The following is a 16509-nucleotide window of genomic DNA, read 5'->3' on the forward strand; positions in this document are numbered from 1 at the left end:
AATGTCCCACACTTATCCTGTGCATGCTAAACACCTGATCAGTCATGACATGTCAGTATGCACACACATACATCGTCAAACACCACCTGACGTGGGACAAAGGATGTTGTACTGGCCTGTTGCCCTGGAGCACCATACAACTGCCCATACAATGGTTGGACCCCTTACACCAGTTTCTCCAGTTCCTCAGTATTGGAGGCTGGAGCCCTATCCCCTGCAGTGCGTGCCATCGTTGGTCCGAGAGACAGGACACAGCAGCACATGAAGTGGAGGTCTGTCTTGCCCAAAAGCCAGGAACCAAGTGATCTGGCCCATACAAAATGGTGGTTGCGACCGAAGCGGTCATGACTGTCACCGCCGGCAGTGATCGTCATTGGTCCCAGTCCCCTATAGACGTCTGTGTTAACCAATGGGGAGTTGAACGGCGATTCAGACCGCCTTCCGCCATGACGAATTCCCCCGGCGGAATGAGGTCACTTTCAGCTGTACAGTGCATGCCAGACAGGCGGATGCCATATTAGTCGGTAACGTCACTGTCCTGGGTGCACACTGCATAATTATCTGCATGTCCTCACAAATACATCAGTTCATACATTGTGGAGAGTGACACATGTAGTGAATGTCTGGTGACATCCTCACACTTGTCACTACAGTTGTCCGCATATATGATCAGTATAGTGGAACACATGGAAGGTGTACGTGTACATATCCTGTATACGTCCATTGCCATAGAGACCATGTGACATCGTCTGGTAAGGAATGGAGTGTGGCGTAATGTGTCTTCCCACAACATGACAGCCAACTTGCATGAATAACACTTCATGACTGTCGTATGTCATACTTGGTGCCCTACATTGTGAGAGGTTTCCAGATTGCTGTTTGTGTCACCGCAGATATCGCCACAATGGAGTGATGAGAAATGCACCAGTTTACCGGCCGCTTGTGGATCTTGATTCTATGGAAGAGCGCCACATCATCCTGAGTTATCGACTGAACCGTTTGTGTATCAGGGAATTGGTCACCCAGTTGAAGCCAGACCGCCTGCCGGGTTTGAGAAATCCCCCTGCCATTCCTCCAACAGTCCAGGTGTTGTCAGTCCTGCATTTTCTGGCGAGTGGCTCTTTTCAGTTTACAATGGGACTGGCTGCAGGGTTTTCACAGCCCCAGTTCAGTAAAGTCCTGCAGGATGTGCTGGATGCCCTACTCAAGCATGTGCACAGGTACATTAAGTTCCCACTGCCTCCAGAATTGCCCTCTGTAAAAGCAGTCTTCTACAACATATCAAATGTCCCTCATGTAATTGGGGCCATTGATGGGACTCGCATTGCCTTGGTACCTCCGAGGACCAATTAACAGGTCTACAGAAACAGGAAGAGTACATAGTCACTCAATGTACAAGTGGTGTGTCTTGCAGACGAGTACGTAACACATGTGAACGCAAAATTCCCCAAAGCAGTACATGATTCCTACGTCCTGAGGAACAGCAGTGTCCCTGCAATGATGTGTCAGCTACAGGGAGAAAGGGCCTAGCTCATAGGTATGTGTACTGCCCTTCATGTCAATTGTTTGTACCCCTCATAACACATCAGCACTCTGCCTAGCATTGTTACCTATGGTCATGTTCCCCTTTCCACACAGGTGACTCCGGATACCCCAACCTGCCCTGGCTCCTGACACCTTTGAGACATCCAACTACTGGAGGGGCGAATGGGTACAATGAGGCACATGGCCGGACAAGGCGAGTGATTGAGCAGACTTTCGGTCTTTTGAAAGCTAGATTTTGTTGCCTTAATGTGTCTGGTGGTGCCCTACGGTACTGACCAGGGAAAGTCTGCAAGATCATTGTTGCAAGCGGCATGCTCCATAATCTGGCCCTCAGAAGGCACATCCCACTGTTTGAGGAGGGGGACATTGATGCTGGAGCAGTTTTTGGGGCCGGTGACTCTGATGCTGAGGGGGAGGCAGACGAGGAGGAGGCACTTGACAACAGGACTGACCTGATTCGTCACTACTTTCAATGATGTACAGATATGTGTGAATTGTATGTTGTCTGCACATGGAAGATGTATTGCTGAAGCCAGTCTGCAGGTAGTATTTGCATGTATCAATGTGTGTGTGTGTGGGGGGGGGGGGAGGACTACAGCCTTCCATTGTGGTTTCCGAACTTGAAGGGTAGTTGACTTACCATGACAGGTAGTGGTAATGCACTGCTGCTAAGTACATGTGTGGAATGCTGGTGCCATTGCGGTACAGCCTTATGGCTGTACCAAAGGTTTAGGGTCCTCAGTCTGCCTGTTTGGGGATATATTAGGGGGACTTATCAGTCTTGTCCTGCTGTGTAGGCATGTCATGCTGCATTGTCAGCTGCTGTGTGGCAAGTACCTGTTCCTGACTACTCAGGGAGGTGAACAATAGAGGATGTTACCTATGTTACAACTTTCCTGTTCCACATGTGTGTGAGTGCCTATGCAGGCCTTTACATATATGGTATAGCTGCTGGGCCAGTCATTATGTCTGTGTGTTCAAATGCTGTGGATGTATGTCTTGGTTCACATGCCTTACAACTTTGTGCCTGATTCCATTTCATTTTCTCTCTTCAGGTCACATATCTGTCTGCAAGCTGATTTCTGTATTGTCTGTTTCCATCGTTGACACTGGCTATCATTACAATTTGGATGTACTTACACACCTGCCTGGGTGTCCCACTATATCTGTCACTTCAGCATTGTTGTGCTGTTGACATGTGTATATATTTGCTGCTTGGAAACAGGATTGCCACTACATACAGTGATTAACCGTGCACCATGACTTGTGTGAATTTGTGTTTATTAAGTGTATAACATCACAGTCCAGAGGAGTGGGGTAATGGTGTGGGTGCTGATCAGAGTGGGTGGTACAGCTGTTTGTCTCAAGTCCTGTATCCATCTGCCCGGTATGCTGTGTACTTGGTATTGGACAGCCAGCAGGGTGTAGCAGTGGTACACAAGGGTGACAGTTCAGAAGAAGGATCACTGGGGGTCCTCCTGCTGTGCCTCAATTCCAGTAGCAGGTGCTGATGTTGGCAGTGGTGTCGCCTGACTACTGGATGGGGTCTGCTGTTGGGTTGAGGATGTCCGCGGGATTTTGTTCAATTCCTTGAACTCCCCCAATATGGAGACCATGGTGGCATTGAGTGCCTGCCACTGCTACATGGCCTCCTGGTGTTATTCCCCCTGCAGCCTTTGCGTGTCCTGCAAGGTGGTGAGTATCTGGCCCATCTTGTTCTGGATTTGCTGGTAGGCTCCCAGGGCTCTGGAGACGGCCTCCTGGCCAGTCGTGTCCTGTACAAGCCTCGTCCCTTGGTCCACGATTGCCCTCTCACTGGCCCTTGCCCCCCTTGTGCCTGTGCCCTTGGTGCCGTGTGCCTCCTCCCACTGACACCAGGACCGTCATTGTCTTCGGTTTGCACCATTGACTCCTGCCTCTGTCCTATGCAGCACACTGTTGTTTGATGTGACCTTGGGACTCAGGTATGGGAAGGTGGGCTCTGCTGTGTATTGGCTGTCACAAGAGAGGTGATTTCAGTTGTGGGCAGGGTGAGGCTGTTGGTGGTGGACTGGCCACTCATGCCTGATGGGTCAGGTTTGTCGTCCATATCCAGACTTCAAGGAGAATCTTCACCTATTGGACCTGCTTCCAGGCCTGGGCTTTCTATCACTGGGCTCCTGCTGTGTGGCAGTACTTGGGAGACCTGTGGAAAAAGAGGTATTGTCCGATGATGGTATTGTAGCAGTGACACACATGGTTGTATACCATCTTTAACTAGATTTGCAGGGCAGTAATGGCATTGACAGTTACCAGTCCACTGCTTGTGTTACCATTAGTGGAATGTTACAATGTGACTATTTTGGAGGATAGTTAATATTTGCCTTGCCACTGTCATTGCCATGTACTGATGTGCATTCCTTATACTTATTGGTGATGGGGAGTGACATGGTTTAACGTGCAATTGCAGAGATGTGATGTGGATGGAGCAGTCATGCAAGGGTAGGGAGTGTTGCATTGTGGTAGATGTGGTACTTGCTGCAGTGTGAGGTATCTATGCACTAGGTGGGCCTGTGAGGGAATGGTGTCAGTAGGGTGCTTTGGCTTGCAAGGGTGGGTATTGGGTCTATGGTGGGTTTGTGCACATTAGGGTGGTGTGAGAGGGCGGTGGGGGTATATGCTGTGTACGGGGACCACCTGTTCTTGCTTGGAATCTCTATATTGTACTCATCAGATTAATGGGCCGACCTTCTGTACCAATGCATTCCTGTGAGATTCAATTCTTAACCTGGAAAGTTGCTTTCTTAGTAGCCATTACTTCATTATGAAGAGTTAGTGAAATACAAGCATTCACTCTTGAAGAACCTTTTTTCCAAGTGCACAAACATAAAGTTGTACTTAGAACCAATCCAAAATTTCACCTAAGGGTGGTATCAACTTTTCACATAAACCAAACAGTGGACTTGCCAGTCCTCTTCCCACAGCCAGATTCAATTGCAGAAAGAGCCCTTCACACTCTTGACCTTAAAATAGCTCTTATGTACTATGTGGATAGAACAAAAGAATTCAGAAAAACAAAACAGCTTTATGTTGCTTTTCAACAACCACATAAAGGGAATCCTATCTCTAAACAAGGATTAGCAAGATGGATTGTTAGATGTATCCAAACATGTTACATCAAGGCAAAAATACAACTTTTATTCACATCTAAAACACATTCCACTAGGAAAAATGGTGCATCTATGGCATTTTTAGGAAATATACCACTGGCAGACATGTGTAAAGCTGCCACCTGGTATACGCTCCATACATTTACAAAGCATTACTGTGTAGATGTATTTTCAAAGCAACAGGCCAATATTGGTCAAGCTGTCTTAAAAACATTATTTCAAACCACTCCAACTCCTACAGGCTAGCCACCTCATGGGGAGAGTAACTGCTTTGTAGTCTATGCATAGCATGTGTATCTTCATCTACACATGCCATCAAACGGAAAATGTCACTTACCCAGCGTACATCTGTCCGTGGCATGTAGTGCTGCAGATTTGCATGCATCCTCCCTCTGCCACGGAAGCATGTAGTCGTTGCAGTTTATATATTTTTGTACATATGTATATACATTTACATTTGCACGGACATCTATTTTTACTTACTATTTATATACAACATTTATATTACTACACTCTATCACTCCTTCCTACACCCTTTTGCGGGAAAACAATCTAACAACGGAGTCGATTCCCATGTGCAGTATGACTGAGAGGAGGAGTCACTCAATCCTGTGACTCCGAAAAGACTTCTTCGAAGAAAAACAACTTGTAACACTCCGAGCCCAACACTAGATGGCGGAATAATGCATAGCATGTGAATCTGCAGCACTACATGCCACGAACAGATGTACACTGGGTAAGTAACATTTTCCATATGTTTTATTTATATATATGTCTACAACATAATATGTTTTTCTTCAACAATTCGATATTTGAGCAGAAATGCCGGACAGCAATGAGTACATTTTTCGCTCCAAGTTACGCCAACTTATTTATGGGTTGGTGGGAAGAACAGATATTAAACAATTCACCCTTAGACAAATAGAATGAACACATTATTATGGGGCTTAGATATATAGATGATATCTTTGTAATTTGGAAAGGGGACGTAACCACTGCTAGCAATTTTATTGATGAGATTAACATCAATGATTGCAATTTAAAATTCACTGGGAAATTTAATACACAAGCAATTGAAATCCTGGATGTCAAAGTAATTATAGAAAAGAATAAAATTGAAACAGTATTTAGAAAACCCACTGCAGGGAACAGCATATTACATGTGACCAGTCATCATCCCCAAACTTTGAAAGATAATATCCCATTTGTTGAGTTATTAAGAGCAAAAAGATTTTGCAGTATGGAAAAGACTTATAATGATGTCCAAGGGGAAATGATTGAGAGATTACGGATGAGAGGTTATCCAAGTGAAACACTTTTGAGAACTATCAGAAAAGTAAAATCCAGAACCAGAGATACTTTACTGTTTTCCACAGATATGAGAGATAATACTGTTGGGAAAAAAGAGGAAAGGAAATCGGAAAGATACAGGAAATATGAGATTCATAACGACTTTCAGTACTGCCCATATACAAATGAGAAAACCTTTACAGAAACATTGGCATATGTTAAAAAGTGATCCTGTCATAGGCGATGAATTAAAGAGCAGGCCATTGATAATTCATAGAAAAGGGACATCCATGAAAGAGATATTAGTAAAGAGTGATGTGAGACAACAAACGACTCCCAAAAAAAGTTGGCTTAATTCTCAGGAAGGGTTTTACAAATGTTTGAAAAGTAAGGCATGTAGGAATGGAGAAAATAACAAAACCATTATCAGAGGTGATAGAACATTACACACCATTAAAAGAAGATATGATTGCAAGAGTGATTTTGTAGTTTACATCTTGAAATGTAGTTGTTCCAAAATTTACGTAGGGAGTACTAAACTCCAAGTACATAAAAGGATTTTACAACACTTAAGAGCGATTCTTAACAAAGATGATTTCTACCTGGTTGCCCGACATATACATGAGTTTCATGGAGGGCGAGTGGAAGATGTGAAGTATAGCGTAATAGATGGGATAAAGAAAGACATCCGCAGAGGTGATAGGGAGAAGAATTTAAGAAAATTAGAGTCCAAGTATATATTGGCATTAGATACCAAAGAACCACATGGGCTAAACAGTAGTGAGGAATTATATATTCACCTTCAATGATGGTCCCGTGAGCACATGTACGTTGGTAACTCCATATTGATATTGTAAAGGGTTAAATGAGGATGGTCCAAGTGTCAATGCATAGAAAAAGATGTATTTTACAAATATTGGATTTCTATAATATAGAATATAAAATGTATTTCTATGAATAACAATTGTAATGTATCAATAGCTGAAATGATATGTCATTGAATGTAAATAGAATGCGATTAGAGCATGTACAATCATGTTTGATACAAGAAGTAATAACGGGATAACAGGCGAGCAAGGACACTATGAGTGTATTAATTGGTTTTTGAAAAGAGTATGGTGCTGTGAAAAAACAGGGTCAAAAACAAAATGTAAATGACAAAAAAAGTTTAGTGCGAAAATAACCGGGAGAACTGGACATCAAATTTCATCTTGTTCAAAACGATCGTTTTTTTAAAACCCAAGGTGGTTGTTAGTGAAAATGTTGGAGAACCATAAATATTTGGAATACGGTTCACAACGGTCAGATTAGAGAGTTTACGCTATGCCGATCCACGGTTGTCGTGGGAATTGTATAACCCACTGTCATCTTTAGGATGAGTTAGATATGAAAGGCAACAAGTGTAAAAGGATATGTGATCAAATATGCAAAATTGGGGGAAGTATTTTGTGAAAGTAAGATTTTTAAAAATGGGAAACTGATTTGTTATTTTTTGCACTGTGGTGTTACTTGTTACGATCACATGGTATTTAAAGGCAGCCAGGATGGCGCCCTACAGGTTGACGAAGGCGGTAACGCCGAAACGCGTCCCTGTTTGTGAAATAAACTGCAAGCCCAAATACTCGTGGAGTGCTGTCTATCCTTAATAAACCAAAGGAAAGTGTTGGATTTTAGACGCAGTGGCGCGCGTCAGGGGAACGACACCGTTGACGATTAGGTGCGGAAAGGAAACGCCGAACGGAGTGTTTTATTTATATATATATATATATATATATATATATATATATATATATATATATATATAATAATTTGTGTATAGAACAGGCTTGTAATTAGCTGATTAGATCCTTGATTAGACCTTCCCAGCAAAATCATAAACTTGCTTATTAATACTGCTATCCATTATGGTTCAGTGGATCATGTGGAAGAAGCAGCGTTAGATTTTTGCATTTGATGGGTTATGCTCATAGTATGAATTCCCTGCTTTATTAATATTTTTTGAGGGTCATTAAGTGTGATTTTCAAGCCCCATGTGTTCTATTGAGTTTAAGTGTAACTATAATGTTCCTCATTTAAGGAACCAAGCCATTTTAGCGTACTTAAAAAAAAAAAAAAAATTAACCTTTAATTGACATGTATCGGTATCTTACACTTAGGCAGACTTTTTCTAATATTCATGAAGTAAAAGAAAATATCCATGATGAAGAACTAGGTTGACAGGTAAATAACCTTTGCTTTCGCTTCCTGTTCTAATGAATTTTATACTGCCTTGTGTAGCCTCTGGTACATTGTCCTTTTTAATGTCTTGTGTATCTCTGCTTCCTATAGTACGGCAGTATGCAGATATCTGCTTGTTTAGCACAGCCCAGTATAAGTGCCCTGTCGCCCAGTTAGACCAAGAGTAAGTACCTTTCCCTCCTTTTTACTTTTTTAATCCAGTTCCTGTAACTGCTGTATTTGTTTCTTTTGTATTTATGTATTATGAGCAGTTTTCACCAGATAGGACTACTTCTAAGTGCAGTTAGTGAAGAAAGAATGTAGGTAGAAAAGAAAGTTTGATGATGGTTTGAAGGGACCTTGCTACTGAAGAAGCAAAATATAGGATACAAAATATAACGGGTCTCACATTACGTCGAGCTAGAGCTATTAGCGTTGTAAACTCCTAACTGGACTTTTCTTGCCACATTAAATGAAAAAGGAAAAAAAAGATCACGATCGCACTGTGTAAAACAGTGCGATCGCTCTGCGAAATAAAGAGAAAAAGTAGTCCAGAAACCATACAGAAAACATGGAGCCTCGTATGTTTACAGTAGTTTACCGGTGCTCTTGAGGAGGGCTAAACACCGGAAAAGGCATGAAGTATGCATGCCTTCTTCGAATGAAAAGAAGCAGATTTTAGAAGCCAAGCCCACCAACAAATTAAAGTGACTGACGTGACATGGGCATGGTTAAAATCCCCCTAAAGAGAGATTAGAAGAGGGATGGGGCGCTTTGCGCCCACCCCTAAAAATACGATCTATGCATTACAGGATCTGCAATTACCAGAGTTAAAGATTAAATAAAAAAGTTATGGGACCTGATAAGAGCTGAACATGAAAGGCTATATGGATATGTCTTTAATACCTCAAGGAATTTTGCAGTCCGTGCTGAGGAAGATCTATAGTTAAATGCCTGCTGGTGAGAGTAGTTTACCTCCAAAGCCGCCCCCCCCCCCCCCCCCCCCATTTGTCCATGTTGAGATCATGGACTGTATACCCAAACAGATTTTGCCGTGATCGCTTATCCAAAGCCAGTGTAACTTATTACTAAGGTGAGATGTGCTTGTGTCTTTCCAAGCTAGAAATAATTCTGCGTTGTGAACAATTTGTAGTTTAGTGTAACATTGTGGCGGCTGGATAAGCCAATTACATAATCTTGACTAGGACTTGAATAAGAGGGATTCTTTGTGCTCGGCACAATATGGAGTTGATTTTGGATACATTATATGCTAGGACATGAACCTCTTTGGTTATAATATCTCCATGGGTGCAGCATCAGGGGTCTGAGTCAAATGTAACTCCAGCTTTATTCTGCAGTTTTGATGGGAGCATTAGGACGTTCCAGCTCTGATGGCCAATTAAATGGAAGTATAGATAGATTTATTTATTTTTTAACCCCAAATGCTACCATTTGTTTTATTCATGTTCAGCCAGAAGACATTATTCACCCAATATTTGGTGGTCACTAAGTATGGGCCAATAGGTGGGGCTCTGAGCTGCCTTAATAAAGGTTTACAGATATCTGAGTTTCATCAGCATACATTTGACAGATTAGATCGAAAGAGATCACCAGATCTGGTTGTATGTCGCCATCTTCAATCTGCACAAAATCCTGTCAGTCTCTGCTCTTTTATTCAGTCTTTTTTTGCAATTTACAATCTGAAACTGTTTTCTAATGCCTGCCTTACTTTACTTCTAATTTTCCACACTATTCTAGTTCCTATTCCTTTCTTACTTTACAATCCCTTATCCGAATAATGTTCCATTTGTTTCACTCCTCTCTTATCTCTAGTCCCATCCTACATTAACCTCTGTTATGTCCTATATTTTAACCTATAATCTGCCCCTCATCCTGTCCTACTTTGCCCCATGTTATGTGATCCCTAGTTTCTACATACTTTGACCTCTATAGGCTCGTTACTAGTACTGCCTTGCCTTATCCTCTTGCATCAGGATTCTGCTCCTGTCTATGTTGATTCTGTAATTAACCACTGGGCACTGTCTGTCCTTAAATATTCACTTTTTTACTATATCCTAGTTATTTCATGCCTGGTTCAGGCTCATTTCTGCAGAGGTACCCAAGCATTTGATCTTCCCGCTTCATTTCAGTTAGAAAACATACCTCTGCTTTCCACGTGCTTATCTCTTGTGCTCTTTCTTCATATTTCTATGTGCATAAAACATGGTGTCCATATATGTATTTTATTTTTTGTTCTCATTTTCTTCACTTTAGTGTAATGCAGAGTAATTCATTCCATTGTTAATCCAATCAGTAAATTATGCCACCCAGTATCCAATTTCAGCTGATATTCATCTCAGAATCTTTAAAGACTCACGGAAACCCCTACCTTCTCTACCCATCCTATGTAAACTGCTTGGTTTTAGATAACAACTTCATACCACACTTCTGTGGTTTCTAAGGAATATGAATAGTAGGCGTCACTATAAACGATTTCAGCTAACTGAATGCTGAATGTTTGAAGGCTTATTTGGTCTTCAAACTTGTGATGTGCTAGTCAGAGTAGATGGGGGCAGCGATGATGTAAATCATTGAGTAATTCTGTTGATGTGTATTATTGCACAGGTGATAGTTTTGTAAAGTTGAAGACCGAGACTGTGAGACCAGCTAATGCAGTTGACAGGAGAGTTTCTTCTTTCTCAGGGATGCACATTAGCCATCCATTATTCATATGTGGTGCTAGTGCCACCTAAATCCAGGTAGAAAAAATCTACTAATTACATATTCATGTGGAGAAATACTGCTAATCTGTGCAGAAAATAACATAGATGGAAATTGTTAAAAATTGTGTTGTTGGTTAATTGGGGTGAGAGCTCTGGTCAAGTAGCTTTCACGATCCTAGTCAGGGTAAGGCACAAGCAAAACCCAAATTAAGCTGTGCTCAACCCACCTGGTAGCTTGACACAGAGCAGCCAGACTTGGAGGTAATGTGTAAAGTATTTGTGCAACACTTCAGACGGTGAAAATACCACCCAAAAAAACTCCGCCCAGGTTAGAAAAATAAAAGTTAATTTGATAAATAAAACACAACCAAAATAACAAAAATCTAGTATAGCTGGAGATATTGAATTTGGTATGTTTTTTTAAGAAAATATGCCAAAAGGTGGAAGGTGCCAACTGTGGCTATGTGTTTTTATAAAGGAACAAGGGTCCCTCAAATAAAAGGACTATAGATTTAAATACCACATAGAATCACAATTGAGTATATGGAAAACATGCAATATGCCAGTATATTTATTCCAAACCAAAGTATGAAAGCATTGCAGTGGGAAAACAAAACCGTCTTGGAAACCATAAATCATAATTGCTCAGGCATACCCCATGTGACAGAAAGCACAGTTAGTCACAATTTTACAATACTCTTGCTGATGTCAAAACATATATTATTGTACAGAGTCAAAGTACTAAATGTTGACGACATTTCGATCCCTTATTTGATTGTTGGGATCATCATCAGGACATAAAATTATGCCTGAGCTGCATATAAGTAGTCACTGACTATATTTACCAAGACTTGTTAACAGCAAGGAAAGAAAAAAAGGAGAAAAGAAAAAAAGAAAAAGGATTGAGAGAGAAGAGAAGAGAAAAGGTAAAAAAGGAATAGATTAGCTGTTGCTACATGTCAAAAATATACTACAAATGTGCTGCCACACCATGCATCACATGCGGGAAAGATTTCTCATGCAGGGTCTCATGCTGTAACAACACTCTGATCAGGTGATAATTGAAGCTAGTAAACAACTGAATGTGTCCTGGAACAATAAGGAATAAGGTTCAATGTATATAGCCACCGGTGTCACAAAAATAGTGAACCCAGTCAGTGCTTACAGAAATGAATCACTTTTTGTTCTGTGGGTACAGCAATGCAAGTTTATGTGCCATGAGCTGTGAGGTCATTCTATGCTTAAGCAAACTAATCACTCAGTGGCTATGTGGTCATGCCAGACCGGGACAAAGTCACAAGTTCAGGCAAACCACGATGGAGTGAAGGCCCAACTACAGGCACCAAGTTAGGCCAGCTGAATAGAGGACCCAAGTTGAAAATGCATTGTGTAACTGAGACGATGCTTTGGTTCTGAGATGAAACAAGGCTGTGGTTTGAGGTCCTCTCGCGCCAACGGGGATCAAGTAATCGGGCATGCGATGTGAAGTCTGGCGTTGGGAATGTGGTGCATAGTCTGGGGGGGTGCGTCTGTTCTGAAGAGCTGTGATGCAAAGTTGGTCGTCGTCAATCAATGCAAGGGGCTTCTTTGCGGATGCATTGAGCAGTAGAGGCAATTCATTGATTACGCTGGATCCACAGAGGCTGCCAGAGCATCACAGGCTCATTTCCAAGGGTCCAGGACTGGGGTGGCACCACCTGACAGGGAATAATCACAGATGACAGAGTCCAAATAAAAATAATATCAAAACACATTATTTGAGATTTACTAGAAGAAGAATATCAAATGTAAAATGTGAATGATGCAACTCAGGATTAACTATGAGAAATAACCAGTAACAATATAAAAAAATTATAATAAAAGGCACAACATATCAAATGTATGTGTCCAGTAATTCTGCAAAATGTGTAATGCTTCGTAACTGTGCTACTTTAGATTGTGCTTAACTGGTATTTAATTATTGGATATGAATCTCTGGGAAACCTACGTTAGAGATTTTTATTAATAACTTTGTTCAAAGAGGTGGGGTTGCCCTAATCCTCAAGACTGTATAATTTCCCACAAGACACAAAAATAAGGTTATTGTAAGGCAGGTCGGAGAGTGTCAGGCCAAAGATCTGCTTTAGCAAGGTTGTTGAAAGCCTCTTACGTCCCGGAGGCTTCAGATCAGGATACTAGCCAGCCAGTACTTGGAGTTACTCTGTGTTCTGGGTTCAAGTGATGCAAGTCTGGCCCTTCTCTCCCAGGCAAGAGTAAAGCAGGTCAGTACAGCGAAGGCAGCAGTCCAGCAGAGTGGATGTCCTCGTAGCAGCACAGCAGTCCTTTTTCCTGGCAGAGTATCCGCATGTCCATAAGTGTACTAAATTGGTGGTATCTGATAGAGATTTCTAGTTGTAGAATCCTTACCTTACAATTTCCCCCAGGCTTCAGACTGGATCTGGAGATTTTTGTTTGAGCAGTACCCTTGCGTGCCGTCAGGTGGCATCGGTCGACTCCCCGTCTGTTGTTGGCATTGTGGTCACCGTGATGACGTGGTCGTATACAGGCGCTACTCTGGTGCGCTGACAACAGTTTTTCACTTTCCACACCAACCTATGCGCAGATCTGGAGAAAAGCTGCCCTCAGTTGTTTTTTGACTGAGTTTCGACCTTTCCGTCTAACTTTTTGACTGCTTGGTGTGTCGATGTCTTCCCGCAAGACTGGATTTAAGCTGTGCGACTCCTGTCACCGCATGATGTCAGTGACTGATCCGCAACTTGTGTGTTTGTTGTGTCTGGAGCACAACCACAACTTTACACCATGCTCTGAGGCTAGGCCATGAACCTGAAGGCTATGAGAGAGTGGTCCCTAAAGCTTATGGCGGCCCGGTGCTCCACTCCACATTGCTCTCATTTGAGAGGAAGGTCACAAGACTGCTCATGGAGCCATCCCCACTTGTCTTCATCCCACTCCAAGTCCTCTGGACATTCGGGTCACAAGAAGAAGTCATTGAAGAAGACCAAACGTTCTACTTCACCCCGTCGCTCAGAAAACGTGACATGGAGAAAAACCAACACGCCAGGCCTCAGTCCTCAGTCCTCAGAGCCTGCTTCTGAGTCAGCTCTGCATCTCCCCGAGTTTCCGGTAGCCAGGGCCACCCTTGCCCAAGTCAAGCAGTTTTACGAGGCCATGCACCTCATTTTTGGGCAGAGCGACCCTCCTGTGATGCCTTCGGGCCCAGGAGGGTTGGAGGGGCCCTCTCGGGTTCTGTGCCGGCGGACTCGGCCTTGGATCTGGAGGGCGCTTCAGGACCCTTTATTGGATCCGTGCTGATGCCTGTCGTGCCATTGTGACCTTCCCTGGTGCCAGCAAAGACACTGACACTCCCAACGTCGATCGGGCCCACGATCAACATCGACCCCATTCTCATTCCTTGCTCCAACCTAGAGCCGGACCAGCGTCACTTGACACCTATTCAGTTTTTGACAGGGACTTTGTTTTGTAGGATGGATCATACTTAAGGGTACGGTGAGAGTGTGGAGGAGTAGCTGGACCCTATGGAATACCATCTAGATGATCCAGAAATGGACTGGGCTCAGGAACTGGGTGAAGCCAGTGGTTTGGACACCCTCTCCTGGTGGTGGCATGCTTTCTCCCCCTACTGTGGCTACAGGTGAGGGAGCCTCTTATTCCATTGTGGTGGGAAGAGCAGCCGAGGTCCTGGACCTAGATGCTTCCGTCTGCGGCTTCTATGTCAGAAGCCCTTTTGCCCTTTAATGAGGAACTCACTGATGTCCTGCTGGGGACATGGTCCAAACATAGCTCTGGATGATCGCCCTTCGCCATATGCCTGCGCTTAACGACTCTAAATTACTCACTGAGCATCCTACGCCTGAGAGCTTAGTCATTCAAGCTTCTTCCTTTTCTGGTGCATTCCCATTCCCACACCCCGAATAGAGAATCTAAAAGACTGAACCAACTTGGGTATTGTTCTTTTCCTCCAGTCTGGCATTGCCTTTTGGGCCGCTATTCCCATACTTTATGGGATACGGTTGTGCAGGTGCTGCTACAGGTCTTGAAGGAGGCCCATGCCATTCTTTCACAAGCAGTTGCAGACAGGAGAGGTGCAGGCAAGTTCACAATAGATTGTGGGCTGGACACGACCGACTGACTAGGCAGATGGGTTGTGTTGACAGTGGCCTTGAGGCGCAACATTTGGTTGAGGACGTTTGGCTTTTTGGGGGATGTGCAGCAGTCGCTTAAGGACATGCCCTTTGATGGCACCAGTCTCTTTGGAGACAAAGTGAACTCAGCGCTCAAGCGCTTTAAGGAGTCTTGAGCTACGGCTTGGTCCCTTGGCCCTGCAGCAGCTTCTCACCCCCATCTGTATGCTTTTCACCTCTTTTGGAGCTACGTAGGTTGTTCCAAACCCCGTCCATTTCCTTCCAGCCACCGTGCCAAGCATGCTGCTCAGCCTCTGCGTGGATGCGGGATCCAATGTGCTCGTGGACCAGGGAGCCAGCGGTCAGCCCAGTTTACAACCGCCTCTGCTGCAGCCTCCAAACCTTCCTAGTTTGTCGCTCCATTCCAGACCAGTTGGAACCAAGATTCGCTATCACCTGCCTCACTGGGAAGGCATCGCAACGGACAGGTGGGTTTTGCAAATAGTCCAAAGGGGTTACACCTTCCCCTTCAGGGCTACCCTTCTGGCTATGTCACCATCCTACGACTGGATGATGGAGGATCACTTGGCACCTCTCCACAAGGAAGTTATGTCTCTCTTGGCCAAGGGAGCCGTAGAGAGGTCCCTTGTGCCAGAAGTAGGTTGCGGTTATTATTCCCACTACTCTCTGCTGTCCAAAAAGGACAAGGGCTTTGACCTTATCCTAGACCTACAGTCCCTTAATCTTTTCCTCAGAAAGGAGAAGTTCAAAATGCTCACTCTGGCTCAGGTCCCATCAGCCAATGACCCTGGAAACGGGATGGTAGCTTTAGACTTGCAGGACATTTAGTTCCACATTCCCATCCCACCAAACCACAGGCCTTACTTGCAGCTCGTGGTAGGTTACAAGCACTTTCAGTTTCCGTGCTTCCCTTTGTCCTTACCAGTGCCCCTCGGGTGTTCACAAAAGTGATAGCAGTGGTCGCAGCCATCTACGCTGGTTAGGGATTTCAGTCTTCCTCTATCGAGACGACTAACTGTTGAAGGCAGGCTCGCTCCATGCTGTCATCCCACACCCCAAGATTACGGCAAACCTCTTGCATTCTCTGGGGTTCACTATAAACGTGCCAAAGTCACACCTGACTCCCTCTCAGATGCTCCATTCTGGACACAGTGCAATTTTAGGCGTATCCTCCTGAGAAGCGAGTCCAGGATATTCAGGCTATGATACAGATGTTTCAGCGTCTGTCCTGGGATTCGATGAGAATGACTCGGAGTCTACTAGGCCTCATGACCTCCTGCATCCTGCTGGTCACAAATGCAGATCCAATATGCAGGCTCTGCAGTGGGACCTAAAGTTTTAGTAGGCGCTGCATCAGGGGAATCTCTCCGACATGGTCCAGATCTCCGAGAGAACTGTGGTGGCTTTTTAATCATGATTGAG

At 43.8% G+C, this 16509-nt stretch overlaps 1 protein-coding gene across 2 annotated transcripts in view; it reads left to right on the forward strand.

Moving 5' to 3' along the window:
* Nucleotides 1-16509, forward strand: part of ARRB2 (arrestin beta 2) — a 305471-nt gene that overhangs the window by 212184 nt on the left and 76778 nt on the right. For both annotated transcript variants that reach the window (XM_069217995.1, XM_069217994.1), the window contains exon 10: nt 8313-8385. In XM_069217995.1, coding sequence (XP_069074096.1) covers nt 8313-8385 — 73 coding nt within the window. The remainder of the gene's footprint in view (nt 1-8312; nt 8386-16509) is intronic.

The sequence above is a fragment of the Pleurodeles waltl genome, chromosome 12 (genome assembly GCF_031143425.1).
Source record: "Pleurodeles waltl isolate 20211129_DDA chromosome 12, aPleWal1.hap1.20221129, whole genome shotgun sequence".
NCBI classification, from domain to species: domain Eukaryota; kingdom Metazoa; phylum Chordata; class Amphibia; order Caudata; family Salamandridae; genus Pleurodeles; species Pleurodeles waltl.